This window comes from Neopsephotus bourkii, unplaced genomic scaffold (assembly GCF_033783945.1).
Source record: "Neopsephotus bourkii isolate Nb327-2 ecotype Australia unplaced genomic scaffold, CSIRO-AGI_Nbou_v1 NB_953, whole genome shotgun sequence".
Classification (NCBI taxonomy): domain Eukaryota; kingdom Metazoa; phylum Chordata; class Aves; order Psittaciformes; family Psittacidae; genus Neopsephotus; species Neopsephotus bourkii.
In genome coordinates this window covers 7,690-33,260 of record NW_026901447.1, presented here as the reverse complement: position 1 = coordinate 33,260, position 25,571 = coordinate 7,690, and the positions used below count along the sequence as shown (strand labels likewise).

The following is a 25,571-nucleotide window of genomic DNA, read 5'->3' as shown; positions in this document are numbered from 1 at the left end:
ACTTGTTCATATGGACAGACATGTGACCCCCGCACATGCGTGTGCACATGGACACACATGTAACCCCCTGCACACACTTGTGCATAGGGACAGACATGTGACCCCCGCACATGCATGTGCACATGGACACACATGTAACCCCCTGCACACACTTGTGCATATGGACACACATGTAACCCCCTGCACACGCGTGTTCACTCACATGTAGCGGGTCCAGCAGGGAGGGGGGGGCCTAGGCTCCGGCCATGGTGGGATCTGGGGGAAACAGGATTACTGGGAGCTCCCCCCCCCCATTCCCAGTCCCAAACTGGGATCTATATGGAGCTGCTCACAGTATAACCAGTATGGCCAGTACCAGCTCCCAGTATGGCCATTACCTGTTATCCCCATTCCCAGTGCTCCCAGTATCCATCCCTCCCATTCCCAGTGCAGCTCTGGCTCTGGCCCATTGCTCCCAGTACAGCTCTGGCTCTGGCCCATTGCTCCCAGTGCAGCTCCCAGTACAGCTTTGGCTCTGCCCCACTGCTCCCAGTACAGCTCCCAGTGATCCTAGTACAGCTCTGGCTCTGCCCCATTGCTCCCAGTGCAGCTCCCAGTGCTCCCAGTACAGTTCTGGCTTTGCCCCATTGCTCCTAGTGCAGCTCCCAGTGCTCCCAGTACAGCTGTGGCTCTGCCCCATTGCTCCCAGTACAGCTCTGGCTCTGCCCCATTGCTCCCAGTACAGCTCTGGCTCTGCCCCATTGCTCCCACACCCTCCCTTATCACAGCTCCGCACCCAGCCAGGCCCAGCCCAGGGCAATGGGGCAATGACGGGGGGAAGGGGGGGGCACCCCAATAGGGACAGGGTCCCCCCTTTATAACAATGCAAGACCCCCCCAATGGGTTCAGACACCCAAATGGGGTCAACCCCCCCCCAATTCCTTCTATAAACACCCAAAATCACCTCAAATAGCCCCAAAATCACCTCACTGGGGTCTAAGGCCCTCATTTAGTTAAGGTTTGACACCTCCAATGAACCTCAATGGGGTCAGACCCCCCCCCCCGAATTCATTCTATAAACATCCAAAATCACCTCAAATAGTCCCAAAATCACCTCAAATAGCCCCAAAATCACCTCATTGGGGCCTAACAGCCCCATTTACTTAAGTTTTGACCCCACCAATGCACCCCAATGGGGTCAAACCCCACAATTCATTCTATAAACACCCAAAATGACCTCAGATAGCCCCAAAATCACCTCAAATAGCCCCAAAATCACCTATTGGGGTCTAAGACCCCCATTTACCTCAGGTTTGACCGCACCAATGCACCCCAAAGGGGTCAGAACCCCCCAATTCCTTCTATAAACACCCAAAATCACCTCAAATAGCTCCAAAATCACCTAAAATAGCCCCAAAATCACCTCATTGGGGCCTAACAGCCCCATTTACCTTAGGTTTGACCCCACCAATGCACCCCAATGGGGTCAGAACCCCCCAATTCCTTCTATAAATACCCAAAATCACCTCAGATAGCCCCAAAATCACCTCAAATAGCCCCAAAATCACCTCATTGGGGCCTAACAGCCCCATTTACCTTAGGCTTGACCCCACCAATGCACCCCAATGGGGTCAGAACCCCCCAATTCCTTCTATAAATACCCAAAACCACCTCAAATAGCCCCAAAATCACCTAAAATAGGCCCAAAATCACCTCATTGGGGCCTAACAGCCCCATTTGCCTTAGGTTTGACCCCACCAATGCACCCCAATGGGGTCAGAACCCCCCAATTCCTTCTATAAACACCCAAAACCACCTCAAATAGACCCAAAATCACCTATTGGGGTCTAAGACCCCCATTTCCTTAAGGTTTGCACCCCTCAATGCACCCCAATGGGGTCAGAGCCCCATAATTTACCTCAGAAACCCTCAAATTCACCTCAAAAAAACCCAAAATCACCTACTGGGGCCTAAACCTCCCCATTTACCTCAGAAATGCCCAAATTTACCTCAGAAACCCCAAATTTACCTCAGAAACCCCCAAATTCACCTGTAGGAGGTCCAAAACCATCAAGTTTACCTCAGAACCCCCCAAAATCACCTCAACCCCCCCCAAAACACCTCATTTGGGCCCAAACCTCCCCATTTACCTCAGAAACATCCAAATTTACCTCAGAAACCCCCAAATTTACCTCAGAAACCGCCAATTTACCTCAGAAACCCCCAATTTACCTCAGAAACACCCAATTTACCTCAGAAACACCCAAATTTACCTCAGAAACATCGAATTTACCTCAGAAACATCGAATTTACCTCAGAAACACCCAAATTGACCCAAAATCACCTTAAGGAGGCCCAAACCCGCCCCCATTCACCTCCTGGGCCCAATCCCCTTTCATTTACCTCAGATACCTCCCAAAATGACCTCATGGGGCCCCCAAAACCACCCAAAATCACCCCAAAAGGGCCAATCCCCCCCCATTTACCTCAGGTTTGACCCCCCAATGGGGTCAGGCCCCCCCCCCATTCACCTCAGCTCAAGGCCCCCCCCCCCTTCCGTTTACCTCAGTTCACCCCAGTTCACTTCAATAGCGACAAAACCCCCTCGAATTCACCCCAAAATCACCTCAGAAACAGCAAAAATCACCTTAAAAAGGCTCACCCTCCCCCATTTACCTCAATCCCCCCCAAATTCACCTTAGAGGGGTCAAACCCCCCGTTCACCACAGCAGTGACCCCCAATGGGCTCAGACCCCCATAATTCACCTCAAAACGCCCGAATTCACCTCAAAAAAACCCAAAATCACCTCAAAAACCCCCAAATTCACCTCAAAACCCCCCAAATTCACCTCAAAAACCCTCGAGTTCACCTCAAACCCCTAAATTCACCTCAAAAAACCCCAAATTCACCTCAAAACACCCCAAATTCACCCCATAAACCCCCAAATTCACCTCATAAACCCCCAAATTCACCCCATAAAACCCCAAATTCACCTCAAAACACCCCAAATTCACCCCATAAACCCCCAAATTCACCTCATAAACCCCCAAATTCACCCCATAAAACCCCAAATTCACCTCATAAACCCCAAATTCACCTCAAAATACCCCAAATTCACCAAAAAAATCCAAAATTCACCCCATAAACCCCCAAATTCACCTCAAAAAAACCCCAATTCACCTCATAAACCCCCAAACTCACCTCAAAACCCTCGAATTCACCTCATAAACCCCCATATTCACCTCAGAATCACCCCAGATCACCTCAGAAACCCCAAAATTCACCTCAAAACCCCCCAAATTCACCTCAAAGAACCCATATTCACCTCAAAAACCCCCAAATTCACCTCAAAAAACCCCAAATTCACCTCAGAATCACCCCAAATCACCTCAGACACCCCCAAATCCACCTCCACGAGGTCCAACACCCCCGTTTCCCTCAGCCCACCCCCATTTACCTCAGGTTTCCCCCCCATAACCCCCAAACAGACCCAGACCCCCCCATTTTTTTACCTCAGATCACCCCAAAAGGCCCCAAACCCCCTTCCATTACCTCAGCACTGGCCCCCCCACACCCCCATAAGCGACCGAGCCCCACATTGACCCCCACAATGCACTCCAATGGAGCCGACCCCCCCCTTTCACCTCACCGCTGTGTGTGTTTGTCCGTGTCCCCCCCCCCCCCAAGGCCTCGGCCCGTCGTCCCCCCCCCCCGCCCCCCCCCCTCCCCCCCATATCCCCGTTACCTGCGGCGGGGCCCGGTTCTGAGGCGGGGGGGGGGGGCGTTGGAAGGGGAAGGGAAGCGGCGGGTCCCGGCCCCAGCCCCGGTCCCGGCCCCGCGGTCGGTGTCGGCTCCGCTGAGCTCCGGCCTCGCTCAAACAAAGGACCCAGCGCCGCGCGCCCCGCCCGCCCCACGCCCCGCCCACCGCCCGTCTGGGCACGCCCCCACGACCACGCCTCCTTATATACCACCGATGAAGCCACGCCCACCGCCCCGCTTGGCCACGCCTCCAAGCGACGCCCACCGCGCCGTGGGCACGCCCCCCCGAACACCCCCGCCCCCCCCCACCTCCCGGCCGCGCGCACGCCATGTGAGGAGGGAGGAGGGCGCCCCCTGGTGGTTGGGAGGAGTGGAGGGGGTGGGATGGGGATGGGATGGGATGGGATGGGGATGGGATGGGGTGGGGATGGGATGGGATGGATGGGGAATAGGATGGGGTGGGATGGGATGGGGAGGGATGGGGATGGGATGGGGATGGATGGGGAGGGATGGGGATGGATGGGGTTGAATGGGGATTGATGGGGTTGGATGGGGATGGGATGGGGTTGAATGGGGATGGATGGGGATGGGATGGGGATGGATGGGGATGGGATGGGGATGGATGGGGATGGATGGGGATGGATGGGGATGGGATGGATGGGGATGGGATGGGGATGGGATGGGGATGGGATGGGGATGGATGGGGATGGGATGGGGATGGATGGGGATGGCGATGGGGATGGGATGGATATGGGAATGGGATGGGGATGGTGATGGAATGGGAATGGGGATGGATTGAGGATGGGATGGGATGGGGATGGAGATGGGGATGGGATTGGGAATGGGATGGGATGGGATGGGATGGGATGGAGATGGGGATGGGATGGGATGGGGATGGGGATGGGATGGGGATGGGATGGGGATGGAGATGGGGATGGGATTGGGATGGGGATGGGATGGGATTTGGAATGAGATAGGGATGGGATGAGGATGGGGATGGGATGGGATTGGGAATGGGATGGGGATAGGATGTGATGGGATTGGGAATGGGATGTGATGGGATTTGGAATGGGATTGGGAGTACGATGGGATTTGGAATGGGATGGGGATGGAATTGGGAATGGGAATGGGGATGGAGATGGAGACAGGGACGGGATTGGGATTGGGAATGGGATGGGGATGGGATGGGATTGGGACTGGAAATTGGGAATGAGATGGGAAATGGGACTGAGAATGAGATTGAATTGGGAATGGGAGGGGGAATGGGAAACTGGGGATGGGATTGGGGATGGGATGGGCATAGGAGGTGCAGAATGGGAAATGGGAATGGGAATGGGATGGGATTGAACTGGGAATGGGATGGGGAATGGGAAATTGGGGATGGGATGGGGGATAGGAAGTGAAGAATAGGAAATGGGAATGGGATTGGGATCGGGTTGGAAATGGGCAACTGGAGTGGGGATGGGCATAGGGTTGGGGTGGGATTGGGAATAGTGTGGAGAATGGGACCAGTATAGAGTAATACTGGGTGACACTGGGTAACACTGGGACCGGTATAGGGTGACACTGGGTGACACTACCACCAAGTCAATCCCAGTACAGGGTGACACTAAGACTGGGAGGCACTAGGAGCAGCATGGGACAGCGCTGGTCCCAGTACAGGGTGGCAATGGGTGACACTGGTCCCAGTACAGGCTGTCATTGGGTGACACTGGGTGACACTGGTCCCAGTACAGCCTGACACTGGGACCAGCCGCTCCAATCCCGCCCCTCCACTCCAGCCAATAACAGCCGCCGCAGCCGGGCTCCAGCCAATGAGAACGCAGCAGGGGGGGAGGAGGGAGGGGGGAAGAGGAGAGGGAGGAGGGGGCGTGGCCATATTAAACCCCGCCCCCCCCGGCGGCAGCGCGCGGGACTGCACGTGCGCCCGGAAGCCCCGCCCCCAAATCCCCCTCCCCCGCCGGAAGCCCCGCCCCCTGCGCGTGCCGCGTCCTCCTCTCCCCCCTCCCCAACGCCCCTCCCAGCAACAACCGCGGAGCCGCGCTCCGATTGGCTGCTGAGCTGTGACGTCACGGCAGGGCGCGCCCGTCTGTTACCATGGCAACAAGGGGGGGAGTGGGGGGGGGTTTGAGGCCTTAAAAAGGCGAATTTGGACCCAAAAAGGAAGGGAATGGACCCAAGAATGAAGGTTTTGGCCCCAAATGAAGGGTTAGACCGCGAAAAGGAGGAATCTCACTTGGAAATGAGGGATTTGGGCCCAAAAATGAGGGATTTGGTCCCTAAAATGAGGGATTTTGATCAAAAAATGAGAGATTTGGTTCTAAAAATTGGGCTTTGGAGCCTTAAAAATGAGGTTTTCCCGCAAAGAAAAGAGAGCTTGAACCCCAAAGTGAGGTTTTTGTCCTCAAAATGAGGGGTTAGACCCAAGAAGTGAAGGTTTAGACCTCAAAAATGAGGGCTTTAGACCCAAAAAGGAGGCATTTTAACTCCAAAATGAGGAATTTGGGGTTTCAGCCCTAAAAATGCAGGGGTTTAGCCCAAAAAAGGCGAGGTAAGACCTTAAAATGGGGGGTTTGGACCTAAAACCTTGCTCTAGACCCTCACAATGTGGGTTTTGAGGCAATAAGTGGAGGTTTAGACCCTAAAATGAGGGGGTTTGGGCTCCAAAATGAGGGATTTGGACCCCAAAATGGGGGTTTAGATCCAAAAAAGGGGGTTTAGAGCCCCAAAATGTGGGGTTTTACCTTAAAAAGGGGGAATGGACCCCAAAAATAAGGTTTTAGGCAATAAAACCGAGGGTTGAGATGGCAAAAAGCACATTTTTCCACCTTAAAACGGGGTTTAGAGCCCCTAAATAAGGGGTTGAACCCTGAAAATGAGGGTTTGGACCCAAAAGTGAGGGTTTGGAGCCTAAACCCGCACCTTTTTACCCCAAAATGAGAGTTGAGAGCTTAAAAATTAGGTATTGGGGCCAAAATCGAGGGTTTGGGCCCTAAAAATGGGGGGGTTGGAGCACAAAAATGGGGGTTTGGACCCCCAAAAGGCAGGTTTTGGCCTCAGAATGGACATGGGACCGATGGTATGACATAGGGTGACACGTGTGATCCATTACATGCATGACGTAGCGTGACACATAACGCCTGTGACACGTATGACACACGTGACATGTACCATGGGGCACACGTAACACACGTGCGGGCCCTCCCGCCGCCAGGGGGCGGAGACTGAGGGGGTGGGAGGGGCTTAGAACGAGGGGCGGGGCTTAGAGGGGGCGTGGCCCACGTGAGACCGCCCCATCGCCTTTTATGGCCCCCACGTGGTGACGTCACACACCCCCCCCCCCCCCCCGGTTGCCATGGTGATGGGGAAGCGGTGGGAAACAGCCCCGCCTCCCCCCGGGGTGGGGGGGGCTCTTAAAGGGCAATGAACCCCCTTAGATGGGCTGTATATGGGGTGTATAGGGTGTATATGGGGGTCTGTGGCGTGTATAAGGGGTGTATGGGGAGTGTATGGGGTGTATGGGGTGTGTATGGGGTGCATAAGGGGTGTATATGGGGTGTATGGGGTGTATATGGGGTGCATATGGGGTGCATGTGGTGGTCTGCAGGGTGTATATGGGGTGTATGGGGTGTATATGGGGTGCATATGGGGTGCATGTGGTGGTCTGCAGGGTGTATATGGGGTGTATGGGGTGTGTATGGGGTGTATGTGGGGTGTATATGGGGTGTATGGGGTGTATATGGGATGTATGTGGGGTGTATATGGGGTGTATGGGGTGTATATGGGATGTATGGGGTGTATGTGTGGGTCTGCAGGGTGTATATGGGGTGTATATGGGGTGTATGGGGTGTGTATGGGGTGTATGTGGGGTGTATATGGGGTGTATGGGGTGTATATGGGATGTATGTGGGGTGTATATGGGATGTATGGGGCGTATGTGGGGGTCTGCAGGGTGTATATGGGGTGTATGGGGTGTATGGGGTGTACATGGGATATATGGAGTGTATATGGTGTGTATGTGGGACATACGTGGGGTGTATATGGGGTATATATGGAGTGTATATGGGGTGTATATGTGGTCTATGTGGGGTGTATATAGGATGTATGGGGAGTATATGGTGTGTATGTGGGATGTATGTGGGGTGTATATGGGGTGTATGGTGTGTATATGGGGTGTATCGGTGTGTATGGGGTATATATGGGGTGTATATGGGCTGTATGTGTGGTGCATACTGGGTGTATATGGGGGTATACTGGGTGTATATGTGGGGTATGTGGGGTACAGCCCTGCCCCACACCGCAGGCACAACCAATGACAAGCGGCGACACTCACAATGTCTTTAATACAAAGGGGGGGGGGGGACACCCCCAAAAGCCCCCAACCCCACCCCAAACCCCATCAGTACCCAACAGGGCCCTAACAACACCCCCCAACACCAGCCCTGACCCCCAAACCCCCACCCTGACCCTGTGACACCCCACATTCATCCCCATGACACCCCCCCCAATCACAACCCGCCCCACCGCAACACCCCACATCCTCCATCAGACCCATACGTGAGACCCCAAAACTCACCTGGACCCACACCCCCCCTAAAAACAACCCCCAAACCTACCCCAGACACAACCCATCAGCCCTGGGGGGGTCCCTGTGGGGCTGTAGGTGACGGTGACACAGGCGGTGTCCCCATAGGGCTGACATTCAGTGTCCATGGGGGGGCTCACACGCAGTGGATGTGGGGTGCTCAGTGCTGGCATCACAGTCGGTGTCCCCAAGGGGGTGACAGTCACCAGACACTGCCCTGGTGTCCTCAGTGGGGTGACAATGGGTGTCCCCCATAGGGCGACAATCGGTGCCACAGTCGGTGTGCCCCATAGGGTGACAATGGGTATCCTCGATAGGGTGACAATGGGTGTCCTCAATAGGGTGACAATCGGCATCACAGTCAGTGTCCTCAATAGGGTGACAATGGGTATCCTCAATAGGGTGACAATCGGCATCACAGTCGGTGCCCCCCATAGGGTGACAATGGGTATCCTCAATAGGGTGACAATGGGTGTCCCCCATAGGGTGACAACTGGCATCACAGTCGGTGCCCCCCATAGGGTGACAATGGGTATCCTCCATAAGGTGACAATCGGCTTCACAGTCGGTGCCCCCCATAGGGTGACAATGGGTGTCCTCAATAGGGTGACAATCAGCGTCACAGTCGGTGCCCCCCATAGGGTGACAATGGGTGTCCTCAATAGGGTGACAATCGGCATCACAGTCGGTGCCCCCCATAGGGTGACAATGGGTGTCCTCAATAGGGTGACAATCGGCATCACAGTTGGTGCCCCCCATAGGGTGACAATGGGTATCCTCCATAGGGTGACAATCAGCTTCACAGTCGGTGCCCCCCATAGGGTGACAATGAGTATCCTCAATAGGGTGACAAACAGCGTCACAGTCGGTGCCCCCCATAGGGTGACAACGGGTGTCCCCCATAGGGTGACAATCGGCATCACAGTCGGTGCCCCCCATAGGGTGACAATGGGTGTCCCCCATAGGGTGACAATCGGCATCACAGTCCGTGTCTCCCATAGGGTGACAATGAGTATCCTCAATAGGGTGACAATCAGCCTCACAGTCGGTGTCCCCCATAGGTTGACAATCAGCGTCACAGTCGGTGTTCCCCATAGGGTGACAATTGGTGTCACAGTTGGTGCCCCCCATAGGGCGACAATCGGTGTCACAGTTGGTGTCCCCCATAGGGCGACAATTGGTGTCACAGTCGGTGTGCCCCATAGGGTGACAATGGGTATCCTCCATAGGGTGACAATGGGTGTCCTCCATAGGGTGACAATTGGCATCACAGTCAGTGTCTCCAATAGGGTGACAATGGGTGTCCTCAATAGGGTGACAATCGGCATCACAGTCGGTGCCTCCCATAGGATGACAATCTGCGTCACAGTCGGTGCCCCCCATAGGGTGACAATGGGTGTCCCCCATAGGGTGACAATCGGCATAACAGTCGGTGTCTCCCATAGGGTGACAATGGGTATCCTCAATAGGGTGACAATGGGTATCCTCAATATGGTGACAATCGGCATCACAGTCGGTGCCCCCCATAGGGTGACAATGGGTGTCCCCCATTGGCTGCCACTCGCTGTCCATGGCCGTACCCCAGCCGTTGTCCTCGGGGGGTTCCTGTCCCCACCACCACAGCTGGAGCCGATTGTCCCCCCCCGGGGGGGGCCCTTCCTCCTCCTCCTCCTCCTCCTCGTCACTGCCCCACGGCGCCGGGAACAGCCGCTGCCCCGAGGCCGTGGCCAACAATGGGAGCTCAGGGTGTAAACTGGGGACACACACACACACACATGGGTTGGGGTGATGCCAACACCCCTAGGTACCCCCCAGACCCCCCCACGGCCCCAACAACAGCCTCACAGCAACAGGCGGACACAACAGCCGGCCCCAAAGGGCAGCACTGGGGGGGGTGAGGGTGGTGCTGGGGGGAGATGGGGGTTGGGGTGTTGAGGGAGGGGGTCTAAGGGTGTTGTGAGGGGGGTTGAGGTGTAATGGGGGGGTTTGGGGTGTTGTGGGAGGGATTTACAGTGTGGTGGGAAGGGTTTAGGTGTTGGGGGGGGATATGGGGTGTTGTGGGCAGCTATAGGGGTGTTGTGGGAGAGATTTGGGTTGTTATGGGTGTCTATAGGGGTGCTGTGGGGAGGATTTAGGGTGTTGTGGAGGGATATGGGGTGTTACGGGGGGCTATAGGGGTGCTGTGGGAAGGATTTAGGGTGTTGTGGGGGCCTATAGGGGTGCTATGGGAGGGATGTAGGGCATTGGGGTGTTGTGGTGTACATGGGGTGTTGTTATGGGGGTGTTTTGGTGTACATGGGGTGTTGTTATGGGGATGTCTTGGTGTACATGGGGTGTTGTGGGGAGGATTTGGGGTGTTGTGGGGGTGTTGTGGTGTACATGGGGGTGTTTTGGTGTACATGGGGGTTGTTATGGGGGTGTTTTGGTGTATGTGGGGTGTTGTTATGGGGTGTTGTGGGGGTGTTTCGGTGTACATGGGGGGTTGTTATGGGGGTGTTTCGGTGTACATGGAGAGGTGTTATGGGGTGTTGCAGTGTACATGGGGGGTTGTTATGGGGGTGTTGTGGGGGTGTTTTGGTGTACATGGGGTGTTGTGGGGAGGATTTGGGGTGTTGTGGGGGTGTTGTTATGGGGTGTTGTGGGGTGTTTTGGTGTACATGGGGGGTTGTTATGGGGGTGCTGTGGTGTACATGGGGGGTTATTATGGGCTGTTGCTGTTACCTGGTGCCATTGATGCAGTCCCGCAGGGCCCTGAACCGCAGCACTGGGGGCAGCAAGGGGGGGTCCCCCGGGTCCGGGGGGGTCCCTGCAGTGTCCCATAGGGTGACAAAGCCGCTGGTGTCACCGCTCACCAGGAACCGGCCCGTCCTATGGGGCAGGACACACATAGGGGTCAATGGGGAGATCTATGGGGTGGACCTATAGGGGCAGGACACACATAGGGGTCAATGGGGAGATCTATGGGGCAGACCTATAGGGGTGGGACACACATAGGGGTCAATGCGGAGATCTATGGGGCGGACCTATTTGGGCGGGACACCCATAGGGGTCAATGGGGAGATCTATGGGGCGGACCTATAGGGGCGGGACATACATAGGGGTCAATGGGGAGATCTATGGGGGGGACCTATGGGGGCAAGACACACATAGGGGCCAATGGGGAGATCTATGGGGGGGACCTATAGGGGCGGGACACACATAGGGGTCAATGGGAAGATCTATGGGGCGGACCTATAGGGGCTATGCAGCCCTATAGGGGCTATGGGAGCTATAAAGCCCTATGGGGGGACCCCATTGGGGGGGGTCACATACGGGTCAAGGTCAAAGGTCACGCGCTGGTTGGTGGTCACGTGACGCTCCATGGCCAGCAGGGGGCGCTCCGGCAGCCGCAGGTCCCAGCACAGGATGTGGGTGTCCTGGGGGCGGAGCTTCGCTAAGCCACGCCCCCATTGGCCACACCCCGCCCCCCCATTGATGGGCATGGCCCAATCACGAGGCTTCAACCCCTGGACACACCCCAATATGGAGGCCACGCCCATAAAGAGGCTCCGCCCACTCATTTGAGCTCCTCCCTCTCAAGCCCCGCCCATTATGCACCCCATTGGAAAGCCCTGTAGACCCCTCCCCATTTGACACAACCCCTTAAGCCCCTCCCACCAATCAAACCCCACCCCCATAAGCACCTCCAATCCTTAAACCCCTCCCATTTAAGCTCCTCCCACACCTAAACCACGCCCCTTTTCGCCCCTCCCACCTAAGCCACGCTCCTCTAAACGCCTCCACCAATCAAGCCATGCCCCTTTACACCCCTCCTAACCTTAGCCCCACCTCTTCAGGCCCTCCACCAATCAAACCTCTTCCCACCCTCAAGCCACGCCCCCTTAATTCCCTCCCACATAAGCCACGCCCCGTGAGTCCATCCCCATCAATCCCTCCCCCCAACCACCACCCCTTTAAGCCCCTCCCACCTTCAATCCCCTCCACCAATCAATGTCCACCCCTCTCAGCCCCTCCACCAATCAGAGCCCTCCCCTCCAAGCCCCGCCCACCTTGCGCCCCCCTGCATACAGCCGGTTCCCATCGGGGCTGAAGCGCAGGTGGGTGGGGGCCGCGGGGAGGCGGGGCCAGAGCGCCAAGGCCCCGCCCCCTTCCAGCGCGTACAGCCCCAGGCTCCGCCCATAGGAGCCGCAGGCGAACACCGGTTGGCTGGGGCTCACCGCCAGGCAGCCAATGAGGCCGCTCTGGCCCTGACCGCCCTCTGTGATTGGGCGGGGGGGAGAGCACAGGACACGCCCACTTAAAGCCACGCCCTCTGTAGGCTCCTCCCCTTTTGAGCCCTCCCACTTAAGACCCCACCCACTCTATACCGTCCCTCTTTAAGCCCCTCCCCTTTTGACCCTCTCCATTAAGTCCCGCCTCTTTAAACCACCGCCCATTTAAGCTCCACCCCTTTAAAGCTCCTCCCCTTTAAATGCCGTGCCTTTAAGCTCCACCCCTTTAGACACCACCCACTTTAAGCTCCTCCCCTTAATCCCCACCCCTTTAAGCTCCACCGTTTTAAGCTCCACCCCTTTAAACCCCATCCCTTTAAGCTCCACCCCCTTTTAACCCCATCCCTTTAAGCTCCACCCCTTTAAACCCCATCCCTTTAAGCTCCACCCCCTTTAAACCCCATCCCTTTAAGCCCCACCCCCTTTAAACCCATCCCTTTAAGCTCCACCCCTTTAAACCCCATCCCTTTAAGCTCCACCCCCTTTAAACCCCATCCCTTTAAGCTCCACCCCTTTAAACCCCATCCCTTTAAGCTCCACCCCTTTAAACCCCATCCCTTTAAGCTCCGCCCCCTCGAAGCCCCACCCCTTTAAACCCCACCCCCTTTAAACCCCATCCCTTTAAGCCCCACCCCCTTTAAACCCCATCCCTTTAAGCTCCACCCCTTTAAACCCCATCCCTTTAAGCTCCACCCCTTTAAACCCCATCCCTTTAAGCTCCACCCCTTTAAACCCCATCCCTTTAAACTCCACCCCTTTAAACCCCATCCCTTTAAGCTCCACCCTCGAAGCCCCACCCCTTTAAACCCCACCCCCTTTAAACCCCATCCCTTTAAGCCCCACCCCCTTTAAACCCCATCCCTTTAAGCTCCACCCCCTTTAAACCCCATCCCTTTAAGCTCCACCCCCTTTAAGCTCCGCCCCCATCCCTTTAAGCTCCACCCTTTAAGCTCCACCCCTTTAAACCCCATCCCTTTAAGCCCCACCCCTTTAAACCCCATCCCTTTAAGCTCCACCCCTTTAAACCACATCCCTTTAAGCTCCACCCCTTTAAACCCCATCCCTTCAAGCTCCACCCCTTTAAGCTCCACCCCCTTTAAACCCCATCCCTTCAAGCTCCACCCCTTTAAGCTCCACCCCTTTAAACCCCATCCCTTTAAGCCCCACCCCTTTAAACCCCATCCCTTTAAGCTCCACCCCCCTCAAGCCCCACCCCCTCAAGCCCCGCCCCCTCAAGCCCCGCCCCTCACGCCGCAGCGCCCTCTCCTGGTGGTTCCGCCCCGGCCGCTCCGTTGGGAAGATCCGGACGGAGCCGTCGCAGCCCCCGAGGAGCCGGGAGCCGTCGGGGGTGAAGGTCAGGGAGTGCGGGGCCACCGGCTCCTCCTGCCCCATAGACACACAGAGACCCCATAGAGACACAGGGACCCATAGAGACACATAGGGACACATAGAGACACAGAGAGACCCCATAGAGACACACAGGGACCCATAGAGACACACAGGGACCCATAGAGACACACAGGGACACATAGAGACACATAGGGACCCCATAGAGACACACAGAGACCCCATAGAGACACACAGGGACCCATAGAGAGACATAGGGAACCATAGAGACACATAAAGACACATAGGGAACACATAGAGACACACATAGACACATAGAGACCCCATAGAGAGACATAGAGACCCATAGGGAACATAGGGACCCAGAGGGACCCATAGAGAGCCATAGACACTATAGCCAACACAGGGACCCAGGGGGACACATAGTGACCAATAGAGAGCCATAGGGGACACAGGGACCCATAGAGACCCATAGGGAACATAGGGAACATAGGGACCCATAGAGAGCAATAGGGAACATAGGGACCCATAGGGAACACAGGGACCCATAAGGAACATAGGGACCCATAGAGAGCCACAGGGAACACAGGGACCCATAGAGAGCCATAAGGAACATAGGGACCCATAGAGAGCCATAGGGAACACAGGGACCCAGAGGGACCCATAGAAAACACAGGGACCCATAGAGAGCCATAAGGAACATAGGGACCCATAGAGAGCAATAGGGACCCATAGAGAGCCATAGAAAACACAGGGACCCAGAGGGACCCATAGCAAACACAGGGACCCATAGAGAGCAATAGGGACCCATAGAGAGCCATATGGAATCATAGGGAACATAGGGAACCATAGGGACTCCATAGACACTCGAGACTCCATAGAGACCCCATAGAGAACCCATAGAGACCCCATGGGGAACATAGAGACTCCATAGAGACCATAGGGAACATAGAGACCCATAGAGATCCCATAGACACCCCATAGAGACCTGCAGAGATCCTATAGACACCCCATAGAGACCCATAGGGACCCATAGAAATCGACAGAGCCTCACAGTGACCCATAGACATGGGTGGTGGAGCTCTGGGGGGTCTCTATGGGGTCACTATGGGGCACTTGGGGGACTCTATGGGTTTCTATGGGGTCACTATGGGTCTCCATGGGGTCACTATGGGGCTCTATGGGGTTGCTATGGGTCTCTATGGGTCTCTATGGGTCGCTATGGGGCTTTATGGGGTCGCTATGGGTCTCTATGGGTCGCTATGGGGCTCACCAGGTGGTTGTAGGCGCGGAAGGAGCCCCTCAGGGTCCCATCGAAGGCGTCCCAGAGGTGGACGGGGTTGTCCCGGCTGCTGGAGGCCACCCTGCCCAGTACAGACCAGTATGGACCAGTATGGACCAGTACAGAACAGTACTGACCAGTACGGACCAGTATGGACCAATACAGACCAGTACAGAACAGTACTGACCAGTATGGACCATTACGGACCAATACAGACCAGTATGGACCAGTATGGAGCAGTACAGAACAGTACTGACCAGTACGGACCAGTATAGCCCAGTACAGACCAGTATGGACCAGTATGGACCAGTATGGACCCCCATTGCCCCCCATAGCCCCCCATTACCCCCAAAGCACCCATAGCACGCCCCATAGCCCCTCATTACCCCCATTGCCCCCATTACCCCCACTGCCCCTATTGCCCCATAGCCCCCATTACCCCCATTGCCCCCATTACCCCCATTACCCCCCATTACCCCCATAGCCCCCATTACCCCCATAGGCCCATAAGCCCCCATTACCATCCCCATAGCCCCCATCACCCCCATCACCTCAGTTACCCCCATTAGCCCCCATTACCCCATCCCCCCATTCCCCCATTACCCCCCATAGCCCCCATTGCCCCATACACCCATTACCCCATTACCATCCCCCATTGCCCCCATAGCCCCCATACCCCCCATTACCCCATAGCCCCCCATAGCCCCCATCACCCACAGGCAGGTCTGGGGCTCCCTGGAGTCCATGAGTGGGAACCAGGCGTAGTCGTAGATGGTGTCACCCTCGGGCACCCGCAGCGCCGGCTCCTGCACCCACCCATAGAGACCCATAGGGACCCATAGGGACCCATAGAGACACATAGAGACCATAGGGACCCATAGAGACCCATAGGGACCCATAGGTACCCATAGAGCCCATAGAGACCCATAGAGACCATAGGGACCCCAATACACACAATAGGCACCCAATAAACCCCATAGGGATCCCACACACCCCATAGGGACCAATAGACACCATAGGGACCCCAATAAACCCCATAGGGGCCCAATACATCCCATAGGGACCCAATACACCCCATAGAGACCCCAATACACCCTATAGAGACCCTAATACACCCCATAGGCACCCAATAGACCCCATAGGGACCCCATAGAGACCCCACAGAGACCCCACAGGGACCTCATAGGAGCCCCATAGAGACCCCCCAGAGACCCCATAGGGACCTCACAGGAGCCCCCTAGAGACCCCCTAGAGACCCCCTAGAGATCCCAATACACCCCATAGGGACCTCATAGGAGCCCCATAGAGAACCCATACAGACCCCCTAGAGACCCCATAGGGACCTCATAGGAGCCCCCTAGAGACCCCATACACCCCATAAAGACCCCAATACACCCTATAGAGACCCTAATACACCCCATAGGCACCCCATAGGCCCCATAGGGACCCCATAGAGACCCCCTAGAGACCCCATAGGGACCTCATAGGAGCCCCATAGAGACCCCATACAGACCCCATACAGACCCCATAGGGACCTCATAGGAGCCCCCTAGAGACCCCATAGAGACCGCATAGGAGCCCCCTAGAGACCCCATACACCCCATAGAGACCCCAATACACCCCATAGGGACCCCATAGGAGCCCCATAGGGACCCCATAGAGACCCCATACACCCCATAGAGACCCCATACACCCCATAGAGACCCCATAGGGACCCCAATACACCCCATAGGGACCCCATAGACCCCATAGGAGCCCCATAGGGACCCTATAGAGACCCCAATACACCCCATAGAGACCCCAATACACCCTATAGAGACCACAATACACCCCATAGGCATCCCATAGACTCCATAGAGACCCCATAGACCCCCCATAGACCCCATAGAGACCCCATAGACCCCATAGAGACCCCATAGACCCCATAGACCCCACAGACCCCCATAGAGCCCCCATAGAGCCCCCTTACCCACCAGCTGGGGGAGGGGCTGCCCGGCGGGGGGGGGCGGGAGGTCGAACAGGCGCAGGGTGTTGTCAGCGCTGCAGCTCAGCACACAGGAGCCATCGGGGGCCCTGCCGGCACCCATAGGGACCATAGGGACCATAGGGATACATAGGGACCCATAGGGACCCATAGGGACCATAGGGACACATAGGGACCCATAGGGACCATAGGGATACATAGGGACCCATAGGGACCATAGGGACCATAGGGATACATAGGGACCCATAGGGACCATAGGGACCATAGGGACACATAGGGACCCATAGAGACCCATAGGGACCCATAGAGACACATACAGACCCATAGGGACCATAGGGACCCATAGAGACTCATAGGGACCCATAGGGACCCATAGAGACACATAGAGACACATAGAGACACATAGGGACCCATAGAGACACATAGAGACCATAGGGACCATAGGGACCCATAGGGACCCATAGAGACACATAGAGACACATAGGGACCCATAGGCACCCATAGAGACACATAGGGACCATAGGGACCATAGGGACCCATAGGGACCCATAGAGACACATAGAGACACATAGAGACACATAAAGACACATAGAGACATATAGAGACCCATAGAAACCCATAGGGACCCATGGGGACCCATAGAGCCCATAGGGACCCATAGAGCCCATAGGGACCCATAGCGACCCATAGAGCCCATAAGGACCCATAGAGCCCATAGGGACCCATAGCGACCCATAGAGCCCATAGTGACCCATAGGGACCCATAGTGACCCATAGAGCCCATAGGGACCCATAGGGACCCATAGAGCCCATAGGGACCCATAGAGCCCATAGTGACCCATAGCGACCCATAGAGCCCATAGAGATCCATAGCGACCCATAGAGCCCACAGGGACCCATAGCGACCCATAGGGACCCATAGAGACCTTAGGGACCCATAGGGACCCATAGCGACCCATAGGGACCCATAGCGACCCATAGAGCCCATAGCCAGCCATCTGTGGGTGGGGGAGGGGTCGGGGGGGGAGGGGGTGTGGTCAATAGAGGTGGGGGAGGGGTCAGAGGAGGGTGGGGGAGGGGTGGTGTCAATCGGGGTGGGGGAGGGGATGGGGAGGGCTCTGGGTAGAGGAGGGGTCAATGGAGGTGGGTGAGGGGATGGGGGAGATGCAGGGTGGGGGAGGGGGTGGGGTCAATTGGGATGGGGGAGGGGACTATGGAGGTGGGGGAGGGGGTGGGGGAGGGACTTGGGTGGGGAAGGGCTCAGGGTGGGGCTGGGGGGGAGGGGTTGGGAGAGGGCTGGGGAAGGGGCAGTGGGGGGGAGGGGCGGTGGGTGGGGGCGGGGCTGTGGATTGGGGAGGGGCTGTGGGGGGGAGGGGCTGGGGGGGCACGGTGGGTGGGGGAGGGGCGGTGGGTGGGGGAGGGGCTGTGCATGAGGGAGGGGCTGGATGGTAGTGGGTGGGGAGGGGCAGGCGGGGGGGGAGGGGCGGTGCGGGGGGAGTGGAGTGGTTGGGGGAGGGGCAGCGGGTGGGGGAGGGTCTTGCTCACCAGGTGCAGCCCCGCAGGAAGTTGTGGGGGCGGAGCCGGAACTCGTCCTGAGCCCCTCCCACGGGGCGGGGGGGGCGGCCCAGAGCGAGGGGGGGGAGCCTGGCGGGGGAGGGGCAGAGGGGTCAGGGACCCACAGGAGACCCCATAGAGACCCATGGAGAACCCCATAGAGAGCCATTGAGAACCCCATAGAGAGCCATTGAGAACCCCTTAGAGACCCCATAGAGAGCCCATATACCCCATAGAGAGCCCATTAAGAACCCCATATACACCCCATAGAGAGCCCCTATACCCCATAGAGAACCCATTGAGAACCCCATGTACACCCCATATAGAGCCCATACACCCCCATAGAGACCCCTAGGGACCCCATACACTCCATAGGAAGCCCATAGAACCCCATAGAGAGCCCATATAGACCCCAGATACACCAGAGACCCCATACACCCCACAGGACCCCAATATACACCCAGCAGAGACCCCAAATACCCCATAGAGACCCTATACACCACATAAAGCACCCCATACACCTGCATAGAGACCCCAAATATCCCATAGAGATCCCATATACCCCACAGGACCCCCACAGAGACCCCATACACCCCATAGTGACCCCAATACACCCCATAGACCCCCCATAGAGACCCCAAATACCCCATAGAGACCCCATACACCCCATAGTGACCTCAATACACCCCATAGAGACCCCATGGAGACCCCATAGACCTCCCATAGAGACCCCATACACCCCATAGTGACCTCAATACACCCCATAGACCCCCCATAGAGACCCCAATATACCCCATAGACCCCCCCATAGAGACCCCAATACACCCCATAGAGACCCCATAGTGACCTCAATACACCCCATAGACCCCATATGAACCCCATAGAGACCACATACACCCCATAGGACCCCAATGCACCCCATAGGACCCCAGAGACCCCAAGCGCCCCCCCCCCCGCTCACCCCATTGGCTCCTCCGCTGCGTCGTGAGTGGTCTCAGAGGGGGGCGGGGCTAAGGGGGGGGCGGAGCGAGGTCAGCGCGGGGTCAGTGCCCCCCTCCCCCCATGGCGCCCCCCTTCCCCCCCACCCATACGCACCTCTCTCCATGGGCGCCGCCATGACAGCGTGGCCACGCCCCTTCCCGGCGTGCAGCCTGCGGGAGGGCGGGAGAAGGGGGCGTGGCCACGGGGGGGAGGTGGCGCGAAAACGGCGCTTTCCCGCCATAGGGGGCAATGGGGGGGTTATGGGGCAATGGGAGTTATGGGGCAATGGGGGGGCAATGGGGGTTTATGGGGCAATGGGGGGTTATGGGGCAATGGGGGGGTTATGGGGCAATGGGGAGGTTGTGGGGCAATGGGGGGTAATGGGGCAATGGGGGGTTATGGGGCAATGGGGTGCTTGTGGGGCAATGGGGGGTTATGGGGCAATGGGGGAGTTATGGGGCAATGGGGGGGTTATGGGGCAATGGGTGACCTCCTCCTGCACCATAGAGCCCTGAACCCCCCCCCCCCATAGCATCCACAGAGAGCTGAGAACCAATGGAGCCTTTATTCCATGTGGGGCGGGTACCCCATAGCGGGGCACAGTGCCCCATGGGTTGTCATAGTGCGCCATGGGGGGGGTTCAAGGCACCCCATAACAAGTCATGGTGCCCCATAGGGTGCCACTGTGACCCATAGGGTGTCATTGTGCACCATGGAGGGGGTTCAGGGCACCCCATAGAGTGTCACTGTGCCCCATGGGGGGGGTTCAGGGCACCCTATAACAAGTCATGATGCCCCATAGGGTGCATTGTGCCCCCAGGGTATCACTGTGCCCCATAGGGTGCCATAGATCCCCATAGGGTATCACTATGACCCATAGGGTATCACTGCCCCATAGGGTGCCATAGTTCCCCATAGAGTGCCATAGCTCCCCATAGGGTGCTACGGCTCCCCATAGGGTGCATTGTGCCCCATAGGGTATCACTGCCCCATAGGGTGCCATGGTTCCCCATAGAGTACCATAGTTCCTCATAGGGTGCCATGGCTCCCCATAGGATATCATTCTGCCCCATAGGGTGCATTGTGTCCCATAGGCTATCACTGTGCCCCATAGGGTGCCATGGCTCCCCATAGGCTATCACTGTGCCCCATAGGGTATCACTGTGCCCCATAGGGTGCCATAGTTCCCCATAGGCTATCACTGTGCCCCATAGGGTGCCATAGTTCCCCATAGGCTATCACTGTGCCCCATAGGGTGCCATAGTTCCCCATAGGGTATCACTGTGCCCCATAGGGTGCCATAGCTCCCCATAGGGTATCATTGTGCCCCATAGGGTATCACTGTGCCCCATAGGGTGCAGTGTGCCCCATAGGGTATCACTGTGCCCCATAGGCTATCACTGTGCCCCATAGGGCTCCGCGGCTCCCCCTGGGGCGCGCTGTCCTCCGCAGGGTACCGCCGGGCCAGCAGGGGGCGCTGTGAGCTCAGGCGGGGCGCGGCGCGAAGAAGGGCAGGCCCCGGATGAAGGCGTCGAGGCGGGCCCGGAAGAGCTCACTCTGCACCGGGGCGCGGGGGGGGCACAGCGGGTTCTTCACCACCAGCTCCACGAACAGCTGCGGGGGGAGACCAGGGCGACACAGAGGGACCATAGAGAGACACATAGAGAGACCATAGAGACCCCATAGAGACACACAGAGACCCCATAGAGACACACAGAGACCCCATAGAGACACATAGGGACACATAGGGACATAGAGAGATACATAGGGACACATAGGGACCATAGAGAGACCATAGAGAGACCATAGAGACACACAGAGACACATGGGGACCCATAGAGACACATAGAGACCATAGAGACATATAGAAACCATAGAGAGACCCATAGGGACACATAGAGACACATAGAGAACCCATAGAACCCCATAGAGACCCATAGGCACACAGGGACCATAGAGACACACAGGCACCCATAGGGACATATAGAGACATATAGAGACCCACAGGGACCCATAGAGAGACATAGGGACGCATAGGGACCCATAGAGACCATAGAGACCCATAGAGACCATAGAGTCCCATAGAGATTATAGAGAAACCATAGAGTCCCATAGAGACCCCATAGAGAAACCACAGACACCCCGCAGAGACCCCATAGAGACCCATAGAGAGCCATAGGGACCATAGAGAAACCACAGAGACCCATAGAGACCATAGAGAAACCATAGACACCCCACAGAGACCACAGAGACCCCATAGAGACTGTAGAGACCCATAGAGACCCCATGGAGACCCAGAGACCATGGACTGACCCATAGTGACCCCATAGAGACCCCATAGAGCACATGCACCAACCATTGAGACCCAAAGAGAACATGGGCTGACCCATAGAGACCCATAGAGACCCCCATAGCACCCACGGAGCCCAGCGTAGACACCCATGGAGACCCCATAGCACCCACAGCCCCCCCATAGCACCCAGATGGGGGGGGGGTGTGGGGGGTTCAGGTTTCTGCTGCTTTGGGGCCATTGTGGGCGTTTTGGGGCCATTTCGGGTGGTTTTCGGTCCGTTTGGGGTGGTTTGGGGTCAGTTTTGGGTCTGTTTCAGGTGTTTTGGGGACTATTTTAGGTGTTTTGGGGTCTATTTCAGGTGGTTTTGGGTCAGTTTCAGGGGTTTTGGGTCAGTTTCAAGTGTTTTAGGGTCTATTTCAGGTGTTTTGGGCCTGTTTGGGATGAATTTGGGTTCGTTTCAGGTGTTTTGGGGTCAGTTTCAGGTGGTTTTGGGTCATTTTCGGGTGTTTTGGGTCAGTTTCAGGTGGTTTTGAGACCGTTTGGGGTGTTTTGGGGTCATTTTCGGGTGTTTTGGGTCAGTTTCAGGTGTTTTGGGCACTCACGTTGCTGTAGATTTGCTGCAGGGCCTTGCGGGCGCTGTTTACGCCTGGTTTTGGGGCCATTTTGGGTCCGTTTGGGGTGTTTCTGGGTCCGTTTCAGGGTTTTTTTGGGTCCGACTGGGGTGGTTTTGGGCCCATTTTGGGTGTTTTGGGGCCTGTTTGGGGTGTTTTTGGGTCTGTTTGGGGTGGTTTTAGGTCCTTTTTAGGTGTTTTGGGGGTGTTTTTGGGTCCGTTTGGGGTGTTTTTAGGTCTGTTTGGGGTGGTTTTGGGTCCGTTTGGGTGTTTTGGGGCCCGTTTGGGGTGGTTTTGGGGTGTTTATAGGTCCGTTTGGGATGTTTTTGGGTCCATTTGGGGTGGTTTTAGGTCAGTTTTGGGTGTTTTGGGGTCTGTTTCAGGTGGTTTTGGGTCCGTTTTGGGTGTTTTTGGGTCAGTTTTGGGTGTTTTTGGGTCAGTTTCAGGTGTTTTTGGGTCCATTTGTCACTCATGTTGCTGTAGATGTGCTGCAGGGCCTCGCGGGCACTGTTTATGCCTGGTTTTGGGTCCGTTTGGGTGTTTTGGGGTGTTTTTAGGTCCATTTGGGGTGGTTTTGGGTGCATTTGGGGTGGTTTTAGGTCCATTTCGGGGTGTTTTGGGTCCGTTTAGGGTGTTTTTGGGTCTGTTTTGGGTGGTTTTGGGTCAGTTTCGGGTGTTTTTGGGTGATTTTGGGGTGTTTTTGGGTGTTTTGGTCACTCACGTTGCTGTAGATGTGCTGCAGGGCCTCGTGGGCGCTGTTTATGCCTGGTTTGGGGCCGTTTGGGGTGTTTTTATGTCAGTTTCGGGTGTTTTGGGGTCTGTTTGGGGTGTTTTTGGGTGGTTTTGGGGTGGTTTTGGGGTGTTTTGGGGTCCGTTTGGGGTGGTTTTGGGTGTTTTTGGGTGGTTTTGGGGTGTTTCTGTGTGTTTTGGTCACTCACGTTGCTGTAGATGTGCTGCAGGGCCTCGCGGGCGCTGCTCACGCCCAGGTCCGTGTTGAGCACCAGGCGCAGCCCGCTCGGGGTCTCGTAGTAATGGAGCCGGTACCGGGAGGTGTGGAAGGACAGGAACCCGTCCCGCCTGCACGCTCAGGCACATAGCGACCCATAGAGACCCCATAGGGACCCACAGCGACCCATAGCGACCCACAGAGACCCATAGAGACCCCATAGAGACCCCACAGAGACCCACAGAGACCCATAGAGACCCAGAGGGATCCCATACAGACCCCTTGATACCCCATAGAGACCCATAGGGACCCAGAGCGACCTCATAGAGACCCCATAAAGACCCCATAGAGACCCACAGAGACCCATAGGGACCCCATAGAGACCCACAGGGACCACATAGAGACCCATAGATACCCCACAGACACCCAGAGGGACCCCATACAGACCCATTGATACCCCATAGAGACCCATAGAGCCCCCATAAGGACCCATAAACCCCATAGAGACCTCATAGAGAACCCATGGAGAACACATAGAGCCCCATAGCGACCCACAAAGAACCATAGAGACCCATAGGGACCCCATAGAGATCCCATAGAGACCCCATAGAGAACCCACAGAGACCCATAGGGACCCCATAGAGACCATAGGGACCCACAGCAACCCACAGAGACCATGGAGACCCCATACAGACCCCACAGAGACCCCACAGACCCCCATAGGGACCCCATACAGACCTATAGAGACCCATAGACAGACCCATAAAGACTCCATAACGACCCATACACCCTATGGAGACCTATAGATACCCCATAGAAACCCCACAGACACCCATAGGGACCCCATACAGACCTATAGAGACCCATAGACAGACCCATAAAGACCCATACACCCTATAGAGACCTATAGATACCCCACAGAGCCCCATAGAGACCCCACAGAGCCCCATAGGGACCCCATACAGACCTATAGAGACCCATAGACAGACCCATAAAGACTCCATAAGGACCCATACACCCTATGGAGACCTATAGATACCCCACAGAGACCTCACAGAGCCCCATAGAAACCCCCCAGACACCCATAGGGACCCCATACAGACCTATAGAGACCCATAGACAGACCCATAAAGACCCCATAAGGACCCATACACCCTATAGAGACCTATAGATACCTCATAGAGACCCCTAGAGACCCCATACACACCATAGGGACCCACAGAGACCCCACGGGGACTCATAGGGACCCCATACAGACCCCATAGAATCCCACAGAGAACCCATACAGACCCCATAAGGACCCATACACCCTATGGAGACCAATAGAGACCCCATAGAGACCTATAGAGACCCCATAGAGCCCCATAGAGACCCCACAGATACCCATAGGGACACCATACAGACCTATAGAGACCCACAGAGAACCCATACAGACCCCATAAGGACCCATACACCCTATGGAGACCAATAGAGACCCCATAGAGACCTATAGAGACCACATAGAGACCCCACAGACACCCATAGGGACCCCATACAGACCCCATAGAATCCCACAGAGAACCCATACAGACCCCATAAGGACCCACACACCCTATGGAGACCGATAGAGACCCCACAGACACCCATAGGGACCCCATACAGACCCCATAGAATCCCAGAGAGAACCCATACAGACCCCATAAGGACCCATACACCCTATAGAGACCCATAGAGATGCACAGCAATCCCATAGAGACCTCCCTTACCCCAGGTCTTATCCCCCATATCCCACCCCGGAGCTCCCCCATTGGGCTTTATGGGGTCTCCCCAGTACATTGGGACCCCCAAGAGCTATGGGGCAGCCCCACATCCCCTATGGGGCACCCCATAAGGCGAGAGGATACATGTCTGTGGGGCTCATCTTGCTCACGAAGGATCGGAGGGAGAAAAGCATCCCGAACATGAGCTTGAATTCCTGGGATATAGATATAGGGTATGG

General features: G+C 56.3%; 2 protein-coding genes across 2 annotated transcripts; both read right to left on the bottom strand.

The window, feature by feature from the left end:
* Positions 1-8,285: 8,285 nt before the first annotated feature.
* Positions 8,286-19,942, bottom strand: LOC133215123 (serine-aspartate repeat-containing protein I-like). Its single transcript, XM_061358890.1, has 11 exons — positions 19,858-19,942; positions 19,724-19,772; positions 18,754-18,852; positions 17,198-17,297; positions 15,942-16,030; positions 15,216-15,306; positions 13,846-13,978; positions 12,374-12,582; positions 11,637-11,740; positions 11,046-11,192; positions 8,286-10,077 (listed from the first exon to the last, which is right to left on the bottom strand). Exons 1-11 carry the CDS (start codon positions 19,877-19,879, stop codon positions 8,442-8,444), a joined length of 2,679 nt encoding a protein of 892 aa, XP_061214874.1. The 5' UTR covers positions 19,880-19,942; the 3' UTR covers positions 8,286-8,441.
* A 1,244-nt stretch (positions 19,943-21,186) lies between these two features.
* Positions 21,187-25,357, bottom strand: LOC133215124 (uncharacterized). The gene is made up of 6 exons (XM_061358892.1): positions 25,339-25,357; positions 24,447-24,560; positions 23,999-24,101; positions 23,774-23,913; positions 23,586-23,731; positions 21,187-21,357 (listed from the first exon to the last, which is right to left on the bottom strand). The coding sequence occupies exons 1-6, from the start codon at positions 25,355-25,357 to the stop codon at positions 21,229-21,231; spliced, it is 651 nt and encodes a 216-aa protein (XP_061214876.1). The 3' UTR covers positions 21,187-21,228.
* Positions 25,358-25,571: the final 214 nt, after the last annotated feature.

Coding starts and splice junctions, on each gene's coding strand:
- LOC133215123 (XM_061358890.1), bottom strand. CDS start 19,879: ATGGCGGCGCCCATGGAGAGAG. Junction 12,583..13,845: donor CCAGGAGAGGGCGCTGCGGC/GTGAGGGGCGGG, acceptor GCCCAATCACAG/AGGGCGGTCAGGGCCAGAGC. Junction 11,193..11,636: donor GTGACCTTTGACCTTGACCC/GTATGTGACCCC, acceptor CCTGCCCCATAG/GACGGGCCGGTTCCTGGTGA.
- LOC133215124 (XM_061358892.1), bottom strand. Junction 24,102..24,446: donor CTGTCTATGGGTCTCTATAG/GTCTGTATGGGG, acceptor GTTCTCTATGAG/GTCTCTATGGGGTTTATGGG. Junction 23,914..23,998: donor TGTCTGTGGGGTATCTATGG/GTCTCTATGTGG, acceptor GGTCTCTATGAG/GTCGCTCTGGGTCCCTATGG.